Source organism: Taeniopygia guttata, chromosome 36 (assembly GCF_048771995.1).
Source record: "Taeniopygia guttata chromosome 36, bTaeGut7.mat, whole genome shotgun sequence".
Lineage (NCBI taxonomy): Eukaryota > Metazoa > Chordata > Aves > Passeriformes > Estrildidae > Taeniopygia > Taeniopygia guttata.
The window spans coordinates 1,494,502-1,519,682 of record NC_133061.1 but is presented as its reverse complement, the minus strand read 5'-3'; the positions used below and the strand labels follow the sequence as shown (position 1 = coordinate 1,519,682).

The following is a 25,181-nucleotide window of genomic DNA, read 5'->3' as shown; positions in this document are numbered from 1 at the left end:
TTTCCCGCACACCCTGGGGCAGGGAGTGCAGATGAAGGTGCCTCACCCACTTTGGGTGATCGGCTCCCTTGGCTGGCGGCGGCACCGGGGATTGATTGGGGACCCGGGAGTGACCAGGAGACAGACGAGTGACACATCAGGGGGGTCTGTGAAGAGTCAGCAGGGAGAGAGCACTGAAAATCTCATCAGTGAGTGCCCTGGGATCTTCGGGGAGTGAACATGGCAGGGCACCCATGGAGGGGAGAAAAGGGAAAGCCAGGGAGGGCTCCTGGCCAAAGGGAGGATGATCCCAAAATGTCTCTGAAGGGTCCCTTGGGAGAATGCTGAGGTAGTTTGCACATTCCCCCAGAGCTAATTAAGGACATGGACACCCAGGGGGGCAATAAGGGAAGTGGAGAAGGGATTTGGACAATAGGGGATGGATGGTGCTGGTGTGCTGGGAAGGAATTGGGTGAAGGGGAGTGTGCAGCAATATGGTTCAGGCAAGAAGCAGCAGGAGGAATGTGTGTGGTAAGAAAAAGGATGATGGAAAAGAGGAGGAAGAGAAAAATATTCACAATTGGGATGTTTTTCAGTAGGGTCTTATCCTGACAATTTGCCAAGAACAAGTGGAAGACAAAGCCTCTATGAAATGGCTGAATTTTGTAGATAAAAAATTCCCAGTTTCCAGGAGAGGAAAAGCAGGAGGTCAGGATGTCAGGGGTTTCTCTGTGGTGGGCAGCAGCAGCAGCGGGCGCAGAGGTGCGGGACCGGGAGCAGGGCTGGGGGCCTGTGGGGAGCTGCGGGGCCGGGCCGGGGCTGTGGGGCAGCCGGGGCTCAGCGCCGGGCGCTGCCTGACCCCACCAGCCCTGGGCAGGGCCGGCAGTGGCCCCCGGCCCCCAGGAGGCTGCGGGACGCCCCGGCCGCTGCCCGGCCCCGGGGAGCTGCCGGCCCTGCCCGCCGGGGGGGCCGCCTTTGGACACTGCGGCAGGACAGGCACCGGCTCTGCCACACGGGCTGTGCAGGGGACCCTGAGCACAAGGAGCAAAACAAAGCAACATCTGGGAAATGCAGAGTGCTCATGGATGGATCAGGATTTTCTCTTAAGGATTTGGTTTGGGTCCCTGCAGAAAGGAAAGATTTTGCAGAAAGCTCAGCAGCTCTCAGAGGATGAGCACCCACAGGCAGTGACCGGGGCTGCAGGAGTGGCACAAGAAGGTCCTGCAGCACTTGGGCACAAAGGCACAGCAGCTGAAGGCAAGGAGGGATGAGCAAAAGGCCAAGCTGAAGGCAAAGGCCATGGCAGAGTTCCCACAGCCCCTGAGGGACCAACCCCAGGGCCCAAGGGGGCCCCAGCACCCAGGGGACGGCCTCGGCCACAAGCACCTGGCAGAGGCAACCCTGGAGAACATTCAGGCTGGGTCTGTTGAGAGGAGGCCTCTCCTGATGGACACAGGGGCCTCTCCATCCACTCTGAATCTTACACCTAAGGGGGGAAAATTGTAAAGGAATGTTTTAATTATTATGGGAATAAATGGAAAAGCTGAGCTGGTATAATTTGTTCAATCACTCTTAGGAGCTGTGGGGGATAGGTTTGAAATAAACGAATTTTTTTCTCTTCCTACTGTGACTGTTATTAACTAGGAAGGAATTTGATGGTGGCATTGTAATATTGTAAAAGGTGATACAGAGGCTATTGCTGCTTTGTATCAAATGTCTGGCATGGCCGATGCTGAAGGGAACCCAGAGGTGTGGGCAGCCCCAGAGGGAAAATTTAATTTGGATCCTCTCCAAATTACTTGGAAGCAACCAGGACAAGTGGGGGCTAAAAGCAACACCCTGTTCCAGGGGAGGGAAGGAAGGGCTCACAGCCTGGTATGGAGTCCCTGCTAAAGGCAGGGCTCTTGGAGCCAGGGATGTCTCCCTACAGCACTCCTATCCTGCCACTCAGGGAATCAGATGGCTCCAATGAGGAGCACAAGAACAAGTGGTAGACAAAGCCTCTGTGAAATGGCTGAATTTTCTAGATAAAAAACAATTTTTGAGTATTAAGGAAAAAAGTGCAAATGGTGGAGAAAAACGTTAATTATTTGGGACATATTTAGACTGAAGTTACGTGGTTGAATGACCAAGAGAAGGTGTGGGCAATCTCAGAAGTAACCTTATCCAGGACCAAAAAGGAGCTGCGACAATTGTGAGATTTAATAGAGAATTACACAGCCTGGATTGAGGATTCTCTGTTCCAGCCAGAACATTGTAGGACTTTTTAACCCCAGACAGCCTCCATGCTGTGGTATGGACAGGAGAAAGAGAATAAAACTTGAGAAAATGAAAAACCAAAAATATTGATGCCTCAGCGGTGGCTATTCCAGACTCAGAAAAGAAATTGGAATTGTAGGGGAATGTTCAACAGGGCCATGCCAAAGGAATTTTTGGGCCAAAATGTTTCACCCAGTGGCCACAGTGGCCTCATTGCCTGCAGAATTGTGCAGCCACAGCTTCAACGGGAACCGAGGCCCAAAACCTGATGACAACAGGATCTCCAACTGTTCCAGTCTGCCATCAAGTTCAAGCTTTGATAACCAAAAGAGCCTCGCAATGGATGAGCATTGCTCGGTTATTACAGTGTGAAACTTGTTCAGTGGCACAGGAGGATTCAGAACTGAGGACAGGGGAAGGGTTTAACCCAGCCTCCTGTTTGAACAGCCCGCAGAGGGGCTGGGAAGAAACCCAGCACTGCATTCTAGTGACAGAGCTCCAGACCCAGCCTGGGGGAGATTCAGGAGACATTGCCTGGCCTGAGGCAGAAAATGTCTTTGTGGATGGCTCTTCAAGGGCAGCAGAAGGGAAAAGAGTTCCAAGACACGCTGTTATTGAGAAAAGGGAATCAGACAAAGCCCAGGTTACCCCCCATGGTCAGCTCAACCGGCACAGCTGTGTGTGCTTGTAAGAGCCTGGCACTGAAATGCCCTGAGCAGGAAGGCTTCAATATCTTCTGGTGACACCATCTCACCTAACAGGGGGGCAAAAGCAATTCTGATTGCTCAGCAGCCACTGAATGAAATAATTCATATAGAGGGGATTGTGGAAGCCATAGACTCAGACAGCAGAGCTCATTTTACAGGAAAGATCCTCCAGGGGGTTATGGCAGCTTTAGGAATACAATGGGACCTCCAGAACCCCTGGCACCCCCAGAGCTCAGGCTGGGTACAAAGAATGAAAGGGGGTAGAAAGAAACACCTTTGGAAGCTGGGGATAGAAACCAAGATGCCATGGGTACGGCTTTTGCCATTGGCTTGGGCAAGAAGAAGAGCCAGACCCAGGGCAGATATTCAATCATTTCCCCTTGCAATTGATCTCGGGAATTCCTTACCCTGGGAATTCTCCACCTAGTGCAGGGTGGAGATAAGGGATGCACATTTGAAGCAGTCTGTGGCCAGAATCCTGTCTCTGGTGCAATCTCTCCCCCAGGAAGCTGGGCTGGCACAGAGCCTGCCTTGGCACTTTGCTGTTGCCACCATCCCAGCAGGACATCGGCTCCTGCCTAAGGAGTGCAGAGCAGCACCACTGGTGGCCAAGTGGCGTGGCCCGTGCCAAGTGGCCCCGAGGCCAGAAACAGCCGCCAGCACAGCTGAGCACGGGGGGACCCCTCAGCCTCGGCTCCAGGTCTCTGCAGCCCCGGAGATTTGCACTTCCCGCCTGCAGCAGGAGGATGGGAGGCCCCCACTGAGCCTGCACTGAAGGCAGCGCAGCAGCAGCCAGGGCTCCACAGCGGGGCAAGGCCCTGGGGCTGCCCACACATCCTCTGCTGAAATCCTCGGCCTGGCCACCCTCCTTTGGCAGCTCCAGCCACCGGGGACAGCCCTTGCTGCCACTGCTGCAGCTTCAGCGCTCTCTGGGCCTGCCCTGCCACAGCTGCTGGGCAAGAGCACGGGACAATTCCACTCTGGCTCTCACTTACACTCACACACTGCCCTGCCTGCCATGGCATTGATGCAAAATACACCAGCTCATAGACTTTAACATTGTTAACCTTTCATTTCTCTACTCAGGCTTGCTTTGCCTTGGCCTTGGGGGAAGAAATGTTAAAGGTTTTGTTAAGGGATGTTGCATCACTCAATGAAGATGAGTTTAACAACTCAACACACTGGGAATGGCCCAAAAGATACCCACAAAGATAACACCCAGCAGCAAAACATCAACCCCAGCAGCAAAGAGCAACCAACACCTACCCCAGACACTGCCAGGGCTGCAGACACCTGGTCTGCAAAAGGCTGAGAAGGAAATCCAGCACTTCCCACCTCATTAACAGCAGAAGCAAAGAAATCCGGGGCCACGAGGAAACCAAATACTAAAAACTGCACAGCCTGAAACTACATAACATTAAACCAGTGGATTTAGACTGGTTCAGACTGTATCAAGTTCGGGAAAAATCAAGTAAAACCCACGTGTCATGGAATGGTTTTCTCTGCACACCCGGGCTTTGTGGGGATGGAATGATTTCTGCAGCACATCCTGGCCAGAATTAAGGAATGCCTTGACTCTTCCACTAAACATAGTGGTAGAGTTTTTCTTTTTCCTGAAGTTTCAGTGCAAAGTTTATAGTATTGGAGTATTTTTTGTAATATTCCTACTTCTATATTGCCGGTTAGGTTTCGGTAGGGATGTGAGAATGAGTTTTTACTCCGAGGAGAAGGAGAAGAAAGTGAATTGCTTTGGAATTTTTTTGTCTGTGTTTTATGTGGCTCTTAGAGATACCAAAATTTTGGTCTGCGTTTTTCAACGTTCACCTTTAGGCTGCACTTCGCAAAACTAGAAGAGATTTAAATGTGACCCTTTTACCCATAAACAGTAAACAGATGATCTGAAGGAAAAAAAAAAATCAGCAGGTTGTGGGGGGGCCACATGTGAGGCTGCTGAAGCTGCTCTGGAAGAGCAGCTGCATTCCAGGCACCCAGGAGAGGAGCTTTAGAAATGCAAATTAACACTGCTGGGGCAGAGTGGGGACAATGTACCTGGCTCTTCTTGCCTGGGGCAGGAATTGGCTGATTCCCTCTGCCCCTCACCCCAAGCTCTGCCTGCTTGCACAGATGGAATCTGCACGGCTGAAGGCAGAGCCCATGGTGAGGATCTGACTCTGAAACAGAAATGGCTGAGGCTGCAAAGGGAAACAGCAAATGGAGAATGTTGTGAAAACTTCACTAAAATAAGGGGGGGATCATCCCCCTGCCCACTCCAACATCTGCTGCCACTGTCTGTGCTGTACAGGGTGTATCAGAGCACTGGGGCTTTTGCTAGAACAAGTTCAGGGAAATCAGTTGGAATTCAAGTATTTGATTATGTAATTAGAAAAATGCAGTCATTGATGCAGCCCCAGCTGCAGGGAGCACCCAGAAATGGGGAAAAGATGAAGGGCCACCAGAAAAAATTCTACAACACCATGGGCCAGCCCCTGGGAACCCAAACCAATTCATATCAGGAGGCAGAGAACCCATTTATCATTTCAATGGCATCATTAGATTACAAGCTGTCCTCGGAATAAGAACCAACCAGACAGCTCCAGCTCCTGACCTTCCTGCCGACCAATCCACTGAAAGAGGAACACAACATTTCACCACGGGATAAGATTAGATTATCTGTGAGCTGAAAAAACAGGAGTTTGTGGAAAACCAAATGGCTGAAACTCCTGTTGGCAAAGAGATGACAAAGGAAAAGTGCTGAAAAAGATAACAAAGGAAATAGGAGAGCAGTTTATGTATTGGTCCAAACACAGAAAGGATGGGAATGGGACACGCTTTTGTGGCTCCCCTGCACACCAGGGGTTAAACAAATGCTGCTTCTCCTCTTCTGTGCTGCAGCAACTCTCATCTTTTCACCATGCTCCACACCTTGGCAGTGCAGCTCATCCAGCAGCTGAGCCAGGGGATGCAGGTGGCAGCCAGGCCTCCTGATCCACAAACGGCCACAAAAGGACAGGGAATGAGGGCACCGAGAATAATCCCAAAACCAAAGAGGACCCGGGAAGAACAAAACAGAGTCAAGGAGTGAATCTGCCTGGAGAGAGAGCCAGGCGCTTGTAGATAAGGAAGTAACGGGGGAAACCATCAGTTCCAATAAATTTCACAAATTGAGCCACACAATTTCTCAAAGTCCCGCTACATTCCTGAACTTCGAGGAGAAGAACAAAGGCTTAACAGAGCCATGAATATCGGCTGTTATACAAAAGGAGGGTGCATATTAACGAGGACAGGCAGCAGGCGCATCTGGGAAGTCTGAACCTTCCAAGGACCTCAGCCAGTGGGCAAAGGCAGAGGGAGATGCGGCCGGGAAAATGAGGATAAAAAGGAGGCTGCGGACTACAACCATGGCAGAGAGCGCACGGCAAATGCCCCACGGCCTCTCCCCCTGCTCGGCAATAAAGTCACTTTTACAGGACTCCTCGCTCTCCTCCGGCCACAGAAACCTCTGGCGACGGGAATTTCCCCGCACGCTCCCGGCCGCGGGGCAGCCCCCTCTGTCCTACCCACAGCAGCCGGGCCGAGCCAGCGCTGCTCCGGCAGCGGCTCCTGCCCAGGCCCCGGCGGGAAGGAGACCGCGGGCAGCCGCTCCCGCCGCGCCCTCAGCCCGGGGCCGGCACGGGCCGGACACGGCACCACCGACCCGCCGCAGCCCCCTGCCGCCCCCTCCGCCCGCAGCCAGCCCCGAGCCCCCGCAGAACCCAGCGCGGCTCCCACCTGCGCCGGGGCCGCCTCCGAGCTCCGCCGACGCCACCTCACCGCGCTCCGGCCGCTGCCGCCGCTCCCGGGCCCGCACAGACGCTCCCGGCGCCAATGGCGCCGCTGCCCGCCCACGGCCGCCCTCAGCCCGCCGCCGGGGCCGTGCTGCGCCCCGCTCCCACCAATCAGCGCGCCGCAACCACGACTGACGGCACCAGCGGCCAATGGCAGCGAGCTGGGGGCGGGCTCTGCGCACGGCCCAGACTCGCCCCGCGCTCTCAGGGCCCCCCGCGCTGCGTGAGGGCAAAGCCGGAGATGAGCAACAGCCCCGGGACGGGCCCGGGCCCGAGGCGGGATTGAGCTGCCCACACAAACAAACTTCTCCGCACCTCCCGCCACGGCTTTCCCGGCCCTGCGCCTTCCGTGCCTCCGCCTCTGCGGGAAGCCCGGGAGCCTCCCTTCTCCTGCCCCTCATTAGTGCATCGGTGCTTGGCTTTGATTTCCCCCAAAAAGGGAAACCTGCCCAAAGCCCTGTGGGCGAGCGGGGGAGGGGAGAGATTTCTGGCAGAAAACTCCCAAGACTCAGAGCAGGATGAGGAGAAGTCCGTGCAGAGCCTTAAATGCAGCTTTCCCCACGCCTCCCTGCTCCCAGCTGCACCTCCTCCCCCGGCAGGGCAGGAGACAGGGAATGGGGCCATGCTCAGCTCATCCCCCGCGGCTTCTCCCTCTGCTCAGGGACAGGAGTCGTTCCCTGCTGCACCCTGCGCTCTCTCCCAGCCGAGACTTCTCCAGGAACTTCTCCGAGCCGAGTCCATCCCCTGGGGCACAGCCCCCTCCAAGTGCTGCAGCGTGGGTCACTGTGCCACGGGCTCGGTCCTGCCAGGCCAGGCTGCTCCAGCGGGGCCCCTCTGCCCGCGGGGTCACAGCCTCCTCTCAGGCATCCCCGAGCTCCAGCCTGGCTCCTCCAGGGGCTGCAGGGGGATCTCTGCATCCCCACGGACCTGCAGGGGGATCTCTGCATCCCCACGGACCTGCAGGGGGATCTCTGCATCCCCATGGACCTGCAGGGGGATCTGTGCAGCCCCATTGTAATATAAATTATGGAATAATTCGTGATTATGTAAAATATACATGAAGTCAGTTGTGCTAGTAGAAAAAGATTCCTAAAGTTTTAAAAGACCTGAAGACCCAGCCGGGAAAGACTGGAAACCACAGATGACAGAGAAAGAAAGACCTAATTTACAATTGAAAACACGTGGCTCCCTGCAGAGATGGGCACTTTCCGGGGATACTCCACCAGACGCCCAAGGTGAAAAATGCACATATGTTAGTTTGAATAGTAATGCTGTATTAACATTTTAATAGTACTGTAAATGTAGTTGTGTAGTTAAATTGAAGCTTTAGTAGTTAAAATAGAAACTATGTATCTGGGTTTTCTTTTAAGGAATGACATACTCGCTTTGACATAACCATCACAGAACACCCAAATCTTCCAAAGAAGAGGAATTTATGGTTTTCTTGTCAGATGAATCTAATTTCTTCAGGCCTTGCTCAGACTCGAAGACGCCATGGGGATTAAAGGAAATAGTTGGCATATAACAGACGGAGTTTCTTGTTTTAAATAGAATGTATGCATAACCATGAAGGATATATGAATATGCAATAGTGTAGTTTTAGGGGTGATTCCTTTGTTCACAAGGTATGCTTGTTGTGGCTTAAGTGCCCCAGAGCATCTGGACATCCTTAATTCTTTGCTTTTTATTGTCTTGTAATTGTCCTAACTCTAAATTTTTATTACTCTAATTGTATTACTATTTTAATAACCATGTTATTATTATTAAAAATTTAACAGCCAAGTGATTGGCGTTTTTCACAATTATGGTAGCAAAGGATGGTTTTTAACACCTCTCTGCCGGGGCCTTGGGAGAGTCAGGGTGAGGAAGACGGGTCCTGCCCTATTTAGGCAGCCTCGCTCTGTTCCCCTGGTGTGTGACCAGACACAGGTTATGATCTATGGGCAAAAGGAGACAATAAAACAAAGAAAAGGGAAAGCATTCCCTAAAACCACAGTAATTAGCCCCAAGACTAAAGTGTACACGAAGAACCAAGACCCAAGGACAAAGGATAGGTGAGTATTTGTTGGGATGGGGCGGATAAGGGGGGAATGAATGTGTGTGACAGAAGCTGCTGGGTATCCCAGACTTGCCAAGTGATTGCTGTAGTCTCTCATGCTGCTTTTCGTCTTTTTCATGTGAAAAACAGCCAGTAAAGAGATCAAGTGAGTGATAAAAAAGAGAGAATCCCTCCCAGAGAAACTGGGACTGGATCTTAGGAAGAAGAGGAACCCCGTGGAGTGCCGGATTGAGGGATAAGAGTGCCCAAGAGCATCCAGGATTCAAACCTGCTGGGTTGAGGGATTAACATTCCAACAGCACTCAGGGTGTAGATATGTAATGTAGACTGTTTGAAAGTAAAAAGTATCTTCTTGTTGTATGTGAGAGTTAGTGAAAAATAAAAGTGAGTAAATGTAGATGAATGGTAGTATATGTAATGTAGATTGTTTTTTATGAGCTTTTCTTTATCTCCTTGGAGAGAGTGTTAGAGTGTTTCCTGGCAGTCAAAAAGAGAGTATTGCAGAGAAAAATTCCTCACTTGCTGTCCTCCCCCTGCCCTCAACTCTATTCATATTTTGTCCATTCCCTCTTCAAAATAGAGATTTGTAAAACTCATGCTCTGTGTCCTCAGATGCCCTTCCCAAATCAAACCTTGGCTTCCTTGCAAATTGCATTGCACTAACTAGCATTGCCTTAAATTTGTTTTGGTGCAGGCAGGGTCACTTTGGAAGTAAGTTGTTGTTTACTTTGTTCCTGCAACCTTTTCAAACTTGTGAATGGAAAAATTGTGATAGCAAAATAAGTCTTTATTTTTGCACTGTCAGCTGTGAGTGGCTGGTAGCCTTGGTGGAGGGTGCCATGATTTACACTCCTGCAGAACACGCATAAAAAAAGTAATTTACTTTGTAAGGAAGTTGAAAAAGGGGGGAGAGGTGATTGCCAGACTCACCTCTCCAGGATGTAGGATTAATGTTAGAAAGTGGACTGATATGTGAATGTGGCTGCTGAAATGTAAAGAGAGAAAAAGAAAGAGAAAGAGATAGAAAGGGAGAGAGAGAGAGAAAGAGAGCGAAGGGGAGAGCGAAATACACCCCCAAGGTCCCCTCAGCCACAGCTATCTGTAAGTTCTCCCCCATTCCTGCTAGGCAGAGTGACAACAAGGAGGGGGGGAAGTGGGGAAGGACAGAGTTAAACCCAAGGCTGTGAACAGGACCACCAGTAGAGAGAAGATCAAGGCAGAGATTGTGACTCTCACAAAGTGGTTTATTGTCTTAAGCAAGATTTCTTTTTTCTTTCTGATTGCTGTTGTTAAGAAGAGAAGGCTTTTGTTCTGAAGACTTAAAGTGTGTAAGACTAAAACAGTTAAGTGTTACCCAAAAAGTAAAAGGCAAGAGATGTGATATATCTCATGTTAAAATTGGCCTGGTCTTTTTTATTTAACTAATTATAGCTCACAGGAAGAAGAATTGGTCTCTGCAGATATTAACACAGCTGGGTACAAGAAGAAGAAGTGGCTGTAGAAAAAGAGTTTAGTTAAACTCAGAAAATTTTAAAGAAAACTAATGGTAAAAGTTAATGCAGTATTGTTTTTCTTTTAACACTGTGTTATTAAGAAATCCTTTCCAGGTACCATTAAAGCAGTAATCCAAACCATGGAAAGAGGGTCAATTAATGCCAGCAAAACCAAAGGACTTGTGAAGAAACTTGAGGAATGGACTATCACATCTAAACCGGGTGATACCAAATTGACTTCCAACCAGGACTGGGTGGTAATGGTTTGGGAAGACCCAAATGATCCAAGGCAGGTACAAAGAATAACACCTCACTGAGAAATAAGGCAAAGCTTGCATCACTGGTTCTAAGCCCGGCCTGAATAAACCCTGAGACGCCTCCGACACCTCCTTGGCAGAGGAACACTGCCACTTCAAACAGGAGGATCGGGAGTGTTTCAGTCAATGAGCTCTTATAGCCTGGCCTCAGCCTGTGGCTTGTACAGGGAAGAAGGGAAATTGCCATCAGTACTACACTGTATACTTTATTTTATTTATCCTCATATTTAACATGGCAGGTGGGTTATAAGTGAATGTTTAAATTATGAGAATAATTGGCATTGTAGTTCACAAAATCTATGTTCTCGTTGCAAGAGGTATCGAGTACTGAATCAATTCCCTATACAGATAGAACCCAAAACAACTGAAGTAATAACTTTGTTTTGTGGATGGGAATTATTAGTGCCTGTTGACTGAGAGATACCTGAGGAACAGTGGGAAACCACAGTTAAGGAGTGTCGAAAAGGACTTGCCTAAAAAAATGAGTAAAAAGGAGTGACAAGGGAAACAGAGGGCAAGCCTGGACTGAGCACTGTACTCACCACCGAGAAGATCACACGTACCTGCTGTGGGAAGCAACCCCACAGGCAGGGGAGGTGGGGGTATAAGCCATGCCAGACCTCTGTCATTCCTGTTTCTGTCTCTCATTTTTTGTCTTTTCCCTTCTGAGATACCAGCAAGATCGTGTCCCAGATGCTACAGAAAGTATTACACGGAAAGGAACCAAAGTTCCTTTTTGTTACACACACCCATGTCAACAGCCACAGACCCACCCAAACTGAGTACCTGCAGGCAAAATGGGGAAAAATATTGGATTACAAGGAACTTAGGAAAAAGTAGTAATACTTGGAGCATGGAATGTCCCAAAGGAGAGAGATGGATTTGTTTTACACTTGATCTTAGAGATATAGTCCAAGATTCGGTAAAAAGGCAATTAGTAAAGAAAAAGGTAAAACAAGCACAGCAGTCTAGCTCTGTATTAACCCCAAATTATATACTGCATCGTATTATAGGACTCCAAGCAGTTATAGAGGAGATCACAAACAAAGCTGCTCAGGCACTGGAATTAATATTGAGTCAGCAAAGCCAAACTATAACTGCAGTGTATTAAAATAGGTTGGCTTTACGCTATTTATTGGCTAAAGAATGGGGTGTACAGATTGTTGAAAATAGATGGCAATGAGGGCGTCATCCTGGAAAAAACAAAGGATATCAGAAAAAAAATTATGACCCTGGTATCAGTCCAAAAAAAAACACCGAAGGGAAAATAATGTTAAAAACTAACAGGTGGGGTAATGTATTGAGAATGGGATGGTGGAAGAAATTAGGATTCTTCCTTTTATGTGTTACAAGTGTTTTGATATTTCTTCTTTGTTTAATCCCATATTTTATTTGATTACCAACAGAGTCCAAAGAATGCAAGAGGATAAGAAATATTGCTCAAGCCAAATGATTTATAAAGAATAAGAGGAGAGATTGTGACAAATGCATATTTATAATTGGCTTTTCGCAAGTGTTACAATGAATATTATATGCGTCATGTTAGAAAGTTTATGCTGTTCCATAGGATCTCAATTCCATATAATCCCAGTCCAGTTTGTCCCAGTCCATAGGATCCCAGTTCCATATTTGATCCCAATCTCTAATTGTTCCCTGTCCCTATTTGATCCCAGTCCATATTTGATCCCAGTCCCTATTTTATCCCAGACTATATTTGATCCCTGTCCATAGGATCCCAATCCACATCTGATCCCAGTCTCTATTTGAACACAGTCCGTAGTTGATCCAGGTCTCCAGTTGATCCAAGTCCATATGATCTCAGTCCCAATTTGATCCCAGTCTGTAGGATCCCAGTCCCTATTTTATCCAAGTCCCTTGTTGATACCAGTCCATAGGATCCCAGTCCATATTTGATCCTTGTCCGTATTTGATCCCAGTTCAGTTCATTCCAGTCTGTAGGGCCCCAGTCCCTAATTTATCCCAGTCCTTAGTTGATCCTAGACCACAGGATCTCAGTGCATATTTGATCCCAATCTCTGGTTGATCCCAGTCTATATGGCCCTGCACATATTCCAGAGGTCTGGAATTTCAGCTCCCAGCCAGGAAAAGACATTCCCTTTTCCCTCAAAGGCAAAGCTCTTGTGAAGTGGCTGAAAGCCAAGTGGAGCAAAATGCTACAGAGACATTTCCCTGCTGGCCTCCATAACTTCAGCTCCTGAACTAAGAATTAAAATAATAATTGGGAAATAAAATAATTACAAAATCAGGGGTGGGTCATTGGGGGCAGAGGGGGCAATTAAATTAGGGGAGGGGTCAATTAAAACAGGGGAGGATCTTTGGTGGTCCCTGAGGAAATTAAGTTGGGGGAGGGTCTTTGGAGGTCCCTGGCTCAAGGGAGACACGGAGAGAGAAACAGAGCAGGCAAAGAGAGGTGGGAGGGAAAGGAGGACACAAACACAATCAGCTGAGAAGGTGGTGCCCTGAAAAACAGAACTGCCACGGACTGGAGATGAACGGCAAAGAAATCACTAAGTCTGAAAGTTTTATTTGCTATCAGATATATCCCAGCCACCCAGCCCCACACAATCCCCATCCCACTGCTCCAAATTGGGATCCCACTTCTCCCAATCTCCTCCCAAACCCATCTCACCCTGGCAGCTGTGGATTCGAGTGAGTTTGGTGTGGGTTGGTTTTTTTTGAGGTGGGAACAAACAATTTGAAGAGGGATTGAGCCTTTATGTGTTAAAATTCAGTTGTTTTCAGTGGGATGTGAGTGGGTTTGAGGTGAAAGATCGATCCCTCTTGGCTTTTAGAGTGCATAGAGATTGAGAAGAGAAAAAAATAAAGGTCAACACTAAAGGAGAAGCAGCCAGGTGTGTTCCCAACATGGATCACAGGGAATGTGGATCACCAGGGCTGTGCCCAATGTGGGTCCTCCAGTGGGGGATGGAGTTTAGCTCTTCTCGCACTCGGGGCACTCGCAGGGCTTCCCTTACCGGTGCCTCCGTTGGTGTTGGGTCAAGTGAGAGCTCTGTGAGAATCTTTTCCCACACCGGGGACACTCGTAGGGCCTCTCTCCAGTGTGGATGCGCCGGTGTGTGGTGAGGTGGGAGTTCTTCCTGAATCCCTTCCCACAGTCGGGGCAGCAGAAGGGCCTCTCCTCTGTGTGAACCCGATAGTGCTGGAGGAGACAGGAGCTGGTCCGAAAACTCTTCCCACACTTGGAACACTCGTAGGGCCTCTCCCCAGTGTGGATCCTCTGGTGCGTGATCAGGCTGGAGCTCCGGCTGAAGCTCTTCCCACACTCCCCACACTCGTAGGGCCTCTCCCCAGTGTGGATGCGCTGATGTCTGATGAGTTTTGAGTTTTCCCTGAATCCCTTCCCGCAGTTGGGGCAACAGAAGGGCCTCTCCTCCCTGTGAACCCGATAGTGCCGGAGGAGACAGGAGCTGGTCTGAAACCTCTTCCCACACTTGGAACACTTGTAGGGCCTCTCTCCAGTGTGGGTCCTCTGGTGTACGATCAGGTGGGAACTCTGGCTGAAGCTCTTCCCACACTTGGAACACTCGTAGGGTTTCTCCCCAGTGTGGGTCCTCTGGTGCAGAATCAGCTCAGACCTCCTCCTGAAGCCTTTCCCACACTCCGAGCACTTGTGGGGCTTCTCCCCATCATGGAGCTGCTCAGGGACCCCCAGCTCCGAGCTCTGGCTCCATCTCCGGCCGCCTCCCCGGCCCAGGGTGGGTCTTTCCCCCTCAGATCCCCGTGATCTGCGTTTGCAGCCCCTTCTCGTGCGGGATCTCCAGGACTTTTCCTCCCCGTCGGGTTCCTGCGCCGTGGAGCCGCTCAAAACAGCCTCTTCCACCAGGTTCTGCCGCGGGGATTTGTCCTCCCTGCTCTCCATCCTCAGCTCCTGCTCTGGGGGAGGAAGGACAAGGAGAGGCTCTTCCTCTTCCTCGCAGCCTCCCAGGGGCTGGGAATGGGAAATCCTGGTTTGGGGAAAACAAGGGATGAGCACGTTGAGTTTGAATCTCCCTCTGTCCCAGTTCATCCCTAGAAGTCCCTGGCCACCTGGGCTCCATAAAAACCTCCCAAACACCCTGAAAAAGCCTCCCAGGAGTTCCCCGTCCCTGCTCCCTCCCCTTTGCTGTTCGGGGCTCCCCCCTGTCCCAGCTGCTGGGGTCACGCTTGGATTGGGAGTCCCCCTTCTCCTCGCTGCCCACCCTCCCCAGGCTGCCGGGGGTCCCAGCAATCCCAAAAGCTCCCCCCTTTTGGCTCTTCCCATTGAGGGTGCCGGGGCTGTTTGGGCTCCTGGGCTCCCTTCTCCCCTTCTTCTCTGCTCTGGGCTGCAGGGGCTCCAAGGAGTCCCCCCAAGGGGCCTTTTCTGCTCAGCTTCGCAGTTCTTCCTTCTCCAAACATCCCCCCAAAAAACCCAACCCAGGCACCCCCCAGGAGACCTGGCCCGAGCTCCCCCTCCCCGCTCACCTGTGGGATGGGGGGCGATGATCCCACAGGTGGGGGCTGCGAATTCAGGCAGGGCTGACCGCGCGCTTCTCTCTGCTCTGCTCCATCCGCCTTTCAACCTCCTCTTCCTCTTCCTGACGCCCCTCCTCTTCCATCCCCCCTCCTCCTCCTCCTCCTCCTCCCTAAGCCTACCTCCCGCTCCTCCTCCATCCCTTCCCTTCCCTCCCTCCTCCTCCTCCCCCAGCAGCAGTGACACCCTCGGTTCCCGTTCCCACAGCCCCGGCAGCCCGCGGCAGGAGCGGGGATGGAGCCGGGACAGGTCGGGATGGGCAGCGCGGGGCTCTCGGCTGCTCCCAGCCGCTGTTCCAGGGGGGAACCCGGCCCGGGCCAAAGGAGAGGCAAACTGGGGAAACTGGGGGCTGCACATCCAAACTGGGGCTGCCTGGGGACCCTGCCTGGGCACTGCCGGCCCTTGGGGCTCCTCTCAGGAGATCAGGAGGGGGGAACACAGAGAGGGCTCGGGGATGCCAGGAGTGGCAGCACTGGGAAGGACTGGTTTGTACTGGGATTGTACTGGAATCATACTGGGAGCAGCTGGGCCCATGCCAGGGCAGACTGCAGTCACCCCGAGGGAGACTGGGATCGTACTGGGATCATACTGACACAGAGTAGGAGCCTACGGGGCCCAACTGAGACCATGCTGGGGGCAAATGGGATATACTGGGATTTACTGAGAGCATGATGAGGGTGACTGGGAGCAGCTGTGAGCAACTGGGATCATGCTAGGAGCAACTGGGAGGAACTGGGAGTCACTGGGTGCCTGCTGGGGATGACTGGAAACGACTGGGCTTATACTGGGATCATGCTGGAGGTGACTGGGATCATACTGGCAGTGAGTGCCACGACACTGAGGCTGACTGGGAGCAGTTGTGAGCAAATGGGATCGCGCTGGAAGGAACTGGGAGTGAGTGGGAATATGCTGGAAGGAACGGGGGGACACCGTGAGAGACTGGGAGGGACAGTGAGGGTGAAAGGGGCAACTGGAACCATGTGGAGCACAACTGGTTCATATTGGCACTGACTGGGAGCACACTGGCGTCATCTCTGGATCATACTGGGAGGGACTGGACTAATACTGGGAGTGTCTGAGAGTGACTGGGAACACACCATGCACAGCATCCCTGTACTGGGGGTGACTGGGAGCAACTTGGAGCACTCTGGGAGCAAATGGCATCATACTGGGATTGACTGGGTTGATGTAGCTGGAGGCAACTGGGACCATACTGCAAGTGATTGGAAGTTACTGGGATTATACTGGGACCATACTGGGAGTGCTGGCATGTGACAAGGATCATACTGGAGGTTACTGGGCTCATACTGGTGATGAAAGGAAGCAACTGGGATCCCACTTTCGGCTACTGGGAGCAACTGAGAAAAACTGGGATCATGCTGCAAGCAAACTGGAGGAATTGGGAATGACTGGATGCAGGCTGGAGACAACTGGGACATACTGGGCATGACTGAGATCATACTGGGATAACAAGCACCTTACTGGGATCACTGGGAGTGTCTGGGAATGACCACAGAGATGCTGAAGGCAACTGGGATTTACTGGAGATGTCTGTAACCTTACTGGGGTGACTGGGAACACACTGGGAACAACGGGGACCATGCTGGGGAGAACTGAGAGCGAGTGGAAGTGAGTGGGTCTACACCGGGGACAACTGGGCATGACTGGGACCATGCTGGGAGCAACTGGGATCATATGGGGAGTGATGGGGTTGATACAAGGGACAACTGGGGGCAACTGGGATCACACTGGGGAGAACAGGAAGCAACTGAAAGCATGCTGGGGGCAACTGGGATCCTACTGGATCTTACTTGGAGCAACTGGGATCAGGCTGGAAGCAATTGAGGACAACTGGAGTGACTTGGAACATGGTGGGAGCAACTGGGATACACTGGGAGAGACTGAAACCACAGTGGGGTTAAATGGGAACAACTGGAACCACAATGGATGATAATGGGAGCAGCTGTGCCCATGCTGGATTCATACTGGGATCCTACTGGAACTGGCTGGCATCATACTGGGAATGACTGGAAGTGTGCTGGCTGTGACTGGAACCATGCTGGAGGTGACTGGGAGCAACGGGCCCACCCTGGGAGTGACAGGGAGTCATTCTGGGCAGGGCTGGAATCATACTGGGAGTGACTGGAACCATACTGGGGGGGACTGGGTGCAGCTGGGATCATCCTGGGAGCCACTGGGATTCCAGCAGGTGTGAATGGATCCTGGCTGGGGGTCACTGGGAGCTACTGGGCCCATGTTGGGAGGAAAATCTGGACACATTGGAAGCAACTGGGACCAACTGGAAGGTACTGGAACCGTGCTGAGGGGACTGAGACCATAAATGGGGAAACTGGGTTCATACTGGGAGCGACTGGGACCACACTTTGGGCAACTGCCAGAAACTGGGATCATGCTGGAGGCAACTGGGAGTAACTGGGAAAGACTGGGATCATTCTGAGGTCATCAAAACCTTACTGGGCCAACTGGAATATACTGGGAGTGTCTGTGACCATACTGGGGGGACTGGAACCACACTGGGAACAGCTGGGACCATGCTGGGGACAGCTGAGAGTGAGTGGGACCATGCTGAGTGGGACTGGGACTATTCTAGGGACACCTGGGATCATACTGGGAGGAACAGGGAACAACTGCAACTATTCTGGCAGTAACTGGGATCATACTGGGATCACAGTGGGAGCACCCAGGTCCATGGAGGGTGACAGGAATCATACTGGGATTGACTGGGAGTGGCTGTGAACAACTGGAATCATGCTGAAAGTAACTGGGAGGAAGTGGAAGGGACTGGGAGCATGCTGGGAGTGACTGGGATATACTGGGAGAGACTGGGAGTCATAGGGATCATACTGGTGGTTACTGGGGTCATGTTGGCATTGACAGGGAGCAGCTGGGATCACACTGGGGGGCACTGGCATCATACTGGGAGTGACTGGGATCATACTGGGATTACAGTGGGTGCCAAGGGACCCTGACTGGGGGTTACTGGGAGCTGCCAGGCCCATGCTGGGAGCCAAATGCACACACCCTGAGAGCAACTGGGAGCAACTGGGAATGACAGGAGTCATGCAGGTGACAACTGGGATGTACTGGCAGTGACTGGGATAAAACTGGGGGCAGCTGAACCATGCTGAGGTAACTGGGAGTGCCTGGCAAAGACACTGGGAATGTTCCAGGCAACTGGGATGTACTGGGAGTACCTAAGAACATGCAGGTGGTGACTGGGACCACACTGGGAGCCACTGGGAATGTGCTGGGGGCAACTGGGACCATGCTGGGGGCAAGAGTGAGTGACTGGGGCCCTGCTGGGGGAGACTGGGTTCATACTGGACTCATACTGGGATCATACTGGGACTGACTGGGACTATACTAGGAGCAACTGGGAGAAGTGGGAACACACTGGAGAAAAGTGGGAGCAACTGGGACTTGCTGAGGGCAAATAGCGTCATAATGGGGAATGAGTGAGAATGACTGGGCTCATACTGGGAGAAACAGGGATCCTGCAGGGAGTGAGGGGAAGTGACCAGGGTGATACTGGGACTGACTGGGCTCATCCTGGGAGTGCCCAGGAGACTGGAAGCACACAGGGGTAGGAACTGGGCACCTGCTGGGAGCAGCCCCTGGCGGCCCCGGTAGCCCCGAACCCCTTTCCCGGCCATGCCGCCCCTCCAGCCCCAGCACCCCCATTGCCGGGTGCCGGCACTACCAGGGGTCCCCCCTCTCGGGGTCCCCGCTGGGGCTCCTGGGGCTCTCCTCTCTCTGCGCTCCCGCCCAGGGAAGCCGCGGCTCTCCCGGGGCTCCCCAAATCCGGGGTCCCCCCGCCGCTCCCGCCGCTCCCGCGCGGTCCCCACGCGGCCCCGGCAGAGCTCGGAGGGCCCGGCCGGGAAGCCCAACCCGCACCGCGGGGGGACCCGCATCCCCCCGGCCCCGCCGGGGCTCTGCCGCCACCCGCACCGGGACCCCCCAAAAACACCTCCCGGGGACCCCCGATGTCCCCCCGAGGGCAGCTGCGGCTCGGCCTTGGAGCCCTGCCAGCTCCAAACATCCCCCCAAAAACCCCAAACCCAGGGAGCCCCGGGATATTTGGGGCCAGCTCCCCCTCCCCGGGCACCTGCGGGATGGGGGCGACGCTCCCGGGGTGCTGCGAGTTCAGGCAGAGCCGGAGCCCCGCGGTTCATCCTCCCCGCTCCTCCTGCTGCTCCCGCTGCCGCTCCGCCTCTTCCTCCCTCCTCCTCCTCCTCCCCGCAGCCGCGGGAGGGGCGGGGATGGAGCCGGGACAGGTCGGAACGCAGAGAGGGGTGGGGGGATGCCAGGAGTGACTGGGCTGTACTGGGATCATACTGGGAGCAGCTCCTGGGTGGCTGATCCTACTGGGATCATACTGGGATCATACTGGGAGTGAGGAGGAGCAGCGCGGTGGCTCCAGCGCTGGGGCTGGGGGCGCTCCTGGCGGGCGAGGGGGGAGTGGGACCCCGGCACCGGGACCCTGAATCGCCATTGCCGGCACCGGGACCCCCCCTGCTCCCCTTATCCTGCACAGGGACCCCCCTGAATCCCCCATTTCCGGACATCAGGGCCCTCTGCTCCCCTTTTCCCTGCTCCCAGCCTCTAGATTTCCCGTGTGCCTGATCCTGGAACGCCTTGGAACACCTTGGACCCCCATTGCTGCCTTTCCCAGCCCCCAGCCCCACCTTTGTGCAAAGCCAGAGACCCTCTGACCTCCCCCTTCCCAAACACCCCGGGTGTCCCCACCCTGGTACCCCTTTTTGGGAAATCCTGGACTCCCCTTTCCTGGGCTCAAGGACCCCTGGAACTCCCTTCTACCTCTCCATCGCTGCCCCCCCATTTCCGTGACCCTGAGACCCCCCTGCACTCCCATTCCTGAGAACCAAGACACCCTTTTACCCCTTTGCCCGGCACTGAGACCCCCCTGCACCCCCTTATCTGGCACCAACACAACCTGTTCCCATCCCACACCTCTCCCAACCCCCAGCCCCACCCTTTTCCCTGACCTGGGACCCCTGGGCCCCCATTCCTGCCTTTCCCAGCTCCCAGCTCCTCCTTTCCTCACACTGAGGAGCCCTGGCACCCCCTTTCCTGGGCACAGGATTCCCTGGACACCCTATCCCAGCTCTCCCAGTCCCTGCACCCCCTTTCCTTGGCTCTCAGCCCCTGAACCTCCTTCCCAGCTCTGCCAGCTCTTCATGTCCCCCTTTTTCGTGGCCCGTGGACGCCCCTGGAACCGCAAACTCTCAGCCCCGTCAGCTCCCCCAAATCTTTGTGTCCCCCCAATTCTCCACTCCCTGCAGTTCCTGGAAGGGCACTGTTGGAGCCCAGCCCAGGAGTCCCCCAGTCCTTAATTTGGGGGACGTGGATGGGACCCTCTGCGAGCACTGCGGCAGCGAGTGGGGCCGGATGGAGGCACAGACACCAGGGATGGGGGCAGGAGCTGAGCTGGGATATTGGGACAGCCAGAGCTGGGATATTGGGATAGCAGAGCCGGGATATTGGGATAGCCAGAACTGGGATATTGGGATAGCCAGAGCTGGGACACTGGGATAGCCAGAGCAGGGATATTGGGATGGCCAGAGCTGGGATATTGGGATAGCCATACCCAGGATATTGGGATACCTAGAGCTGGGATATTGGGATAGCCAGACCTTGGATATTGGGATACCCAGAGCTAGGATATTGGGATAGCCAGAGCTGGGATATTGGGATAGCCAGAGCTGGCATATTGGGATATCCAGACCCTGCTCAAGGACAGGAACCGGCCTGTGGCTGACAGTGACCTGGAGACGGGGCCGGTACAACCAGAGCAGGGGCAGTGGCGGGAGCCAGGGTCTGGGCTGGGATCTGTGGGAATGGAGGACTCTGAGGGGCTGGGATGGGATCTCTGGGGATGGGGGGGATCTATGGGGCTGGGATGGGAATCCAGGGAGCTCCAAGGGGCTCCCAGGGGCTGGGACATGACTCCATGGGTCTGTTCTCTCCTTGTTCCCAGGTCTCCACACAGTGCAGGGGGTTTCCAGCTGTGACCTCCTGTCCAATGGAGCATCCATGGATCCCACCAGTACGGCTACGAGGGCTGGGATTTCATCTCCTTCCAGCTGGGATCTGGGAGCTTTGCAGTGTTCAGCGGTGCCACCTGTGTGGTAGATAGGGACAGGCGAACGGAAGATCACGGGATGTGACGGAAAGAGAGACCCTTCCCCCTTCTCCCTGCCTCACGTTATCTATTAACCCCAGAGCATGTAACCACACCTAACCCAGTAGTTTTCCACTCCCGACTAACCCAGAAACCACACCAAACCCCCCTCTGGTGTAGCAAAGACCCCCAAGACTATTTAAACCCATGAGATAAGATAATAAAGGCTTTCGACCATCCACCAAATTGGTGTCTGCGTCTTTGTCGTTAGCCCGAGTGGTCCGGACAGGCCGGGCCGCTGTGCTGCTTCTTGGAACTGGGTCGCCGTTGTCTTTTATAAAGGCAACAAATCTGGTGCCGAAACCTGGGAAGATTCGCTTGGGTAACGGGGTACACCTGGACAGGAGCAGCGGCCGGAGCAGTCAGACCATATCTTGGCGCAGGGAGACGTCCCAGGACCCGCGAGCATCATGGACAGCGTCGCCAGGGTCGTAAGTGTGATTTATAAGCAATGGAGTATCGAATTTAAGCTCAAAGACTTTTATCTTGCCATAGCAAGGCTGCTTGAGCTTGGGGCGATTGAGCGTCCAGTGGATGTTTTACATCCGGAAATATGGGAAAAATGCACAGCCACGCTAGCCGAGGACACGAAATCCTCAGGCAGTTGCAAGAGCCTTAAGGCAAGGGGCAAAGTAGAGAAAGCCCCATGCAGAGCAATAGAAGATCAGGAGACGTGGAGCGCGGCGCGTACCTGTTTATTAGTTACTCCCAAGATAGGGGTGGGGGCAGGAACGCAAACTGCCCCTGAGAACGATCCGCCCGGTAGCGGGGACCGGGGGGGGGCCCGGCGCGTCACCCCCTTCCCCGGATCAGAGCCCAGTCCCTTCCGCGGAAGCCCCCCGAAAAGCCGCGGCTTCCCCGTCCGTCCCGCCGCCGCCGGTCAGCGACCCATTGCCAGAGGTGCAGCAGCGCGTAGAATGTTTTTGGCAAGGGCTGGTGAAGGAAGCCAGAGGCGCCAAAACTGCAGCTCGAGAAGAGACGCCACCCACGCCGCCACCTTACCCCTTTGAAAATGGCGCTGGCCGCCAAGGAGAGGGGCGCGGCGTGAGCGGTCTCAGCGCGAAAACCCGAGAGCCGCGCGATTTCAGGAATGCGCATGCGCGTGAGAAAGAGGAGGAGGGCGGCAGAGGGCACGGAGCCAATCGGCAGGCGCGCCAGACGCCGCTACCATGTAAGGGAAAGCCCTCCCCCTGCAGGAGGCAGGGCAAGCCGGGGGGGCGGGAGCGGCGCCACCCCCGCAGGGAGGAGCGAGCTCGGAGCCGGACAAAAAGGCACCGAGCCCCGGAAATGCGCTGGCATTCGACTTCCGACTCGGAGCCCAGCAGCAGCTCCGCCGGCTCAGAAGAGCCGACGGGAGCCAGCCGGAACTCCGAGACGGAGAAAAAAGAGCCAACGTGATTTAAGACAAAACCAAGTAAAGCTCTAAGCCGCACCGAAAAACAACTACAATACGAACCAGCCCAGTTTACCAGCTGGGGAAAAATACCCTTTTGGGGCTGTGGGAGAAAAGGGCATCTCGCCAAGGAATGCGGGTCCCGGCCCCAGGGAAGCGGGACGGGGGAGGGGGCGTGCGGCCCGCACGCAGCCTCCTCCCACCGCAAATACAAGGCGGCCCATCTATGCCAACCCCCAGTGGGGCGGGGAGCCCTCATACCTCATACCCCCGCCAGCGACACAATTGCAGAGTCTCACAACACGGCCCGCGGTACCTTCGTACCCACTACCACCGCAAGCAATGCCTGTGCCGCAGGGTCAGCAGGGGACGCCCCAGAACAGGACCCCTGGGTGGCCCTGGCCATGAAAATAGGGAAAGAGCCCCCGAGGGTGTGGGGGACATGCCGCCTCTATGGCAGTCAGGACCCCCACGTAATAGAGCTTCAGCTTTGGGCAGACACAGGAGCAGACTGCTTGATGTTGCCCCAAGCCCTGTGGCTCCGACACTGGCAATGCAAAGAAGTCCCCCCAGTGAACGGAGTGGGAGGGCCGTCCCAAGCTTGGAAAAGCACCCAATTTATAGGTATAACGCTTCAGATAAAAAAGAGGACAGAATCAGGTGGTGTCCACTTAGGTCAATCAAACCTGACCTTCAGAACGAAACTAATGGAAAAGCTGTGAGTTTTGTTTGCAGGACATGCTTGTGGACCGTCCCCGTGATGCATACACCCCTGCTCCAGAGGGAGATAACGGACCACCAAACCGTCAGACAAAACCCGAGAGTCCCACACCGGTGAGACCCAGACATGCACAGTGTCTCTGTGCAATTTTGCTGTTGGGGCTTGTGGCCGGGGGGCAAGCCGACCCAGGCCACTACCCTCACCAGCCATTTAGGTGGGTCATGCAACATCTCTCAAGTGACAAGGTGTTCAAAGAGATCACCACAGCAAACACCCCATCCTTCATGTTCCACATAGCCAACCTGTTTAGAAGCTACCTTTCTAACCCTAAGCGAAACCAAACCGAACCTGACTAACTCCTGTTAATTTTGCTATAATGCTAAACCCCCTTTCTACGAAGGCATTGCATTAGACACCCCCTTCAGTTACTCCACAGCCAGTGCCCCCCACCAGTGCAAATGGGACACTCCCCGCAGAGGAATCACCCTGAGTCAAATCACAGGACAGGGCAGATGTTTTGGCAATGCAACCTTAGCAAAGCAGAAAGGCAACTTCTGCACTAAAGTTGTCAAGCCCAACAGAAAAACCAATAAGTGGGTGGTCCCATCCGGGATGTGGGTTTGCCAGCGATCCAGAGTGAGTCCTTGTGTGTTCCTTGCCAAATTTAATGACTCTATCGATTTCTGTGTCCAAGTTCTAATTGTTCCTAGGGTCCTGTACCACTCAGACGAAGAGATATACCACCTTCTCAAGGAACCTGACAGACTTCACAAAAGAGAAATAATCACAGGTATAACTATCACACTGCTGCTCGGCCTGGGAGCAGCTGGCACAGCCACGGGTGTCTCAGCCATCGCAACCCAGCAGCACGGACTCTCTCAGCTGCAAATGACCATCGACGAAGACCTGCAGAGGATCGAGAAATCCATCTCCTATCTAGAGAAATCAGTCTCTTCGCTTTCAGAAGTAGTTTTACAAAATAGGCGAGGACTGGACCTCTTGTTCATGCAACAAGGAGGACTGTGTGCAGCCTTGAAAGAGGAGTGCTGCTTTTATGCAGATCATACGGGAGTTGTTAAAGACTCCATGGCAGAGCTCCGAGATAGACTGGCTCAGAGAAAGAGAGACAGGGAAACCCAACAGAGCTGGTTTGAATCCTGGTTCAATCAATCACCTTGGCTCACCACTTTAATTTCTGCCCTGGCAGGTCCACTGGCAATACTGCTTTTAGCTATTACCATAGGACCATGCCTGCTGAACGAACCAGTCTCGTTTGTTCAGGCCCGTCTAGAGCGGATGAACATTCTGTTCATAGGCCAGCAACAAATACTGTAAACCAAAAACTGCAAACACAGTCAGTCGCAAAAGCCTTCGAGACTCGCCTTGCAAAAATTACTCAGGTTTACCAAACCAACCTTTCCTCAACAAGTTACAAGTTTGTACCTCACTCCAGTGCCTATATGTACGACTACCTCATTTTATATATGATAAGGGGAGGGGAGATGTTGTAGATAGGGACAGGCGAACGGAAGATCTCGGGATGTGACGGAAAGAGAGACCCTTCCCCCTTCTCCCTGCTTCACGTTATCTATTAACCCCAGAGCATGTAACCACACCTAACCCAGTAGTTTTCCACTCCCGACTAACCTAGAGACCCTACCAACCCCCCTCTGAC

General features: G+C 53.4%; 1 protein-coding gene across 1 annotated transcript in view; it reads right to left on the bottom strand.

Moving 5' to 3' along the window:
- LOC101233579 (uncharacterized) overlaps positions 1-25,181 on the bottom strand; it is a 376,722-nt gene that overhangs the window by 191,026 nt on the left and 160,515 nt on the right. Inside the window, exon 7 of the mRNA XM_072921324.1 lies at positions 13,869-14,313. Coding sequence (XP_072777425.1) covers positions 13,869-14,313 — 445 coding nt within the window. The remainder of the gene's footprint in view (positions 1-13,868; positions 14,314-25,181) is intronic.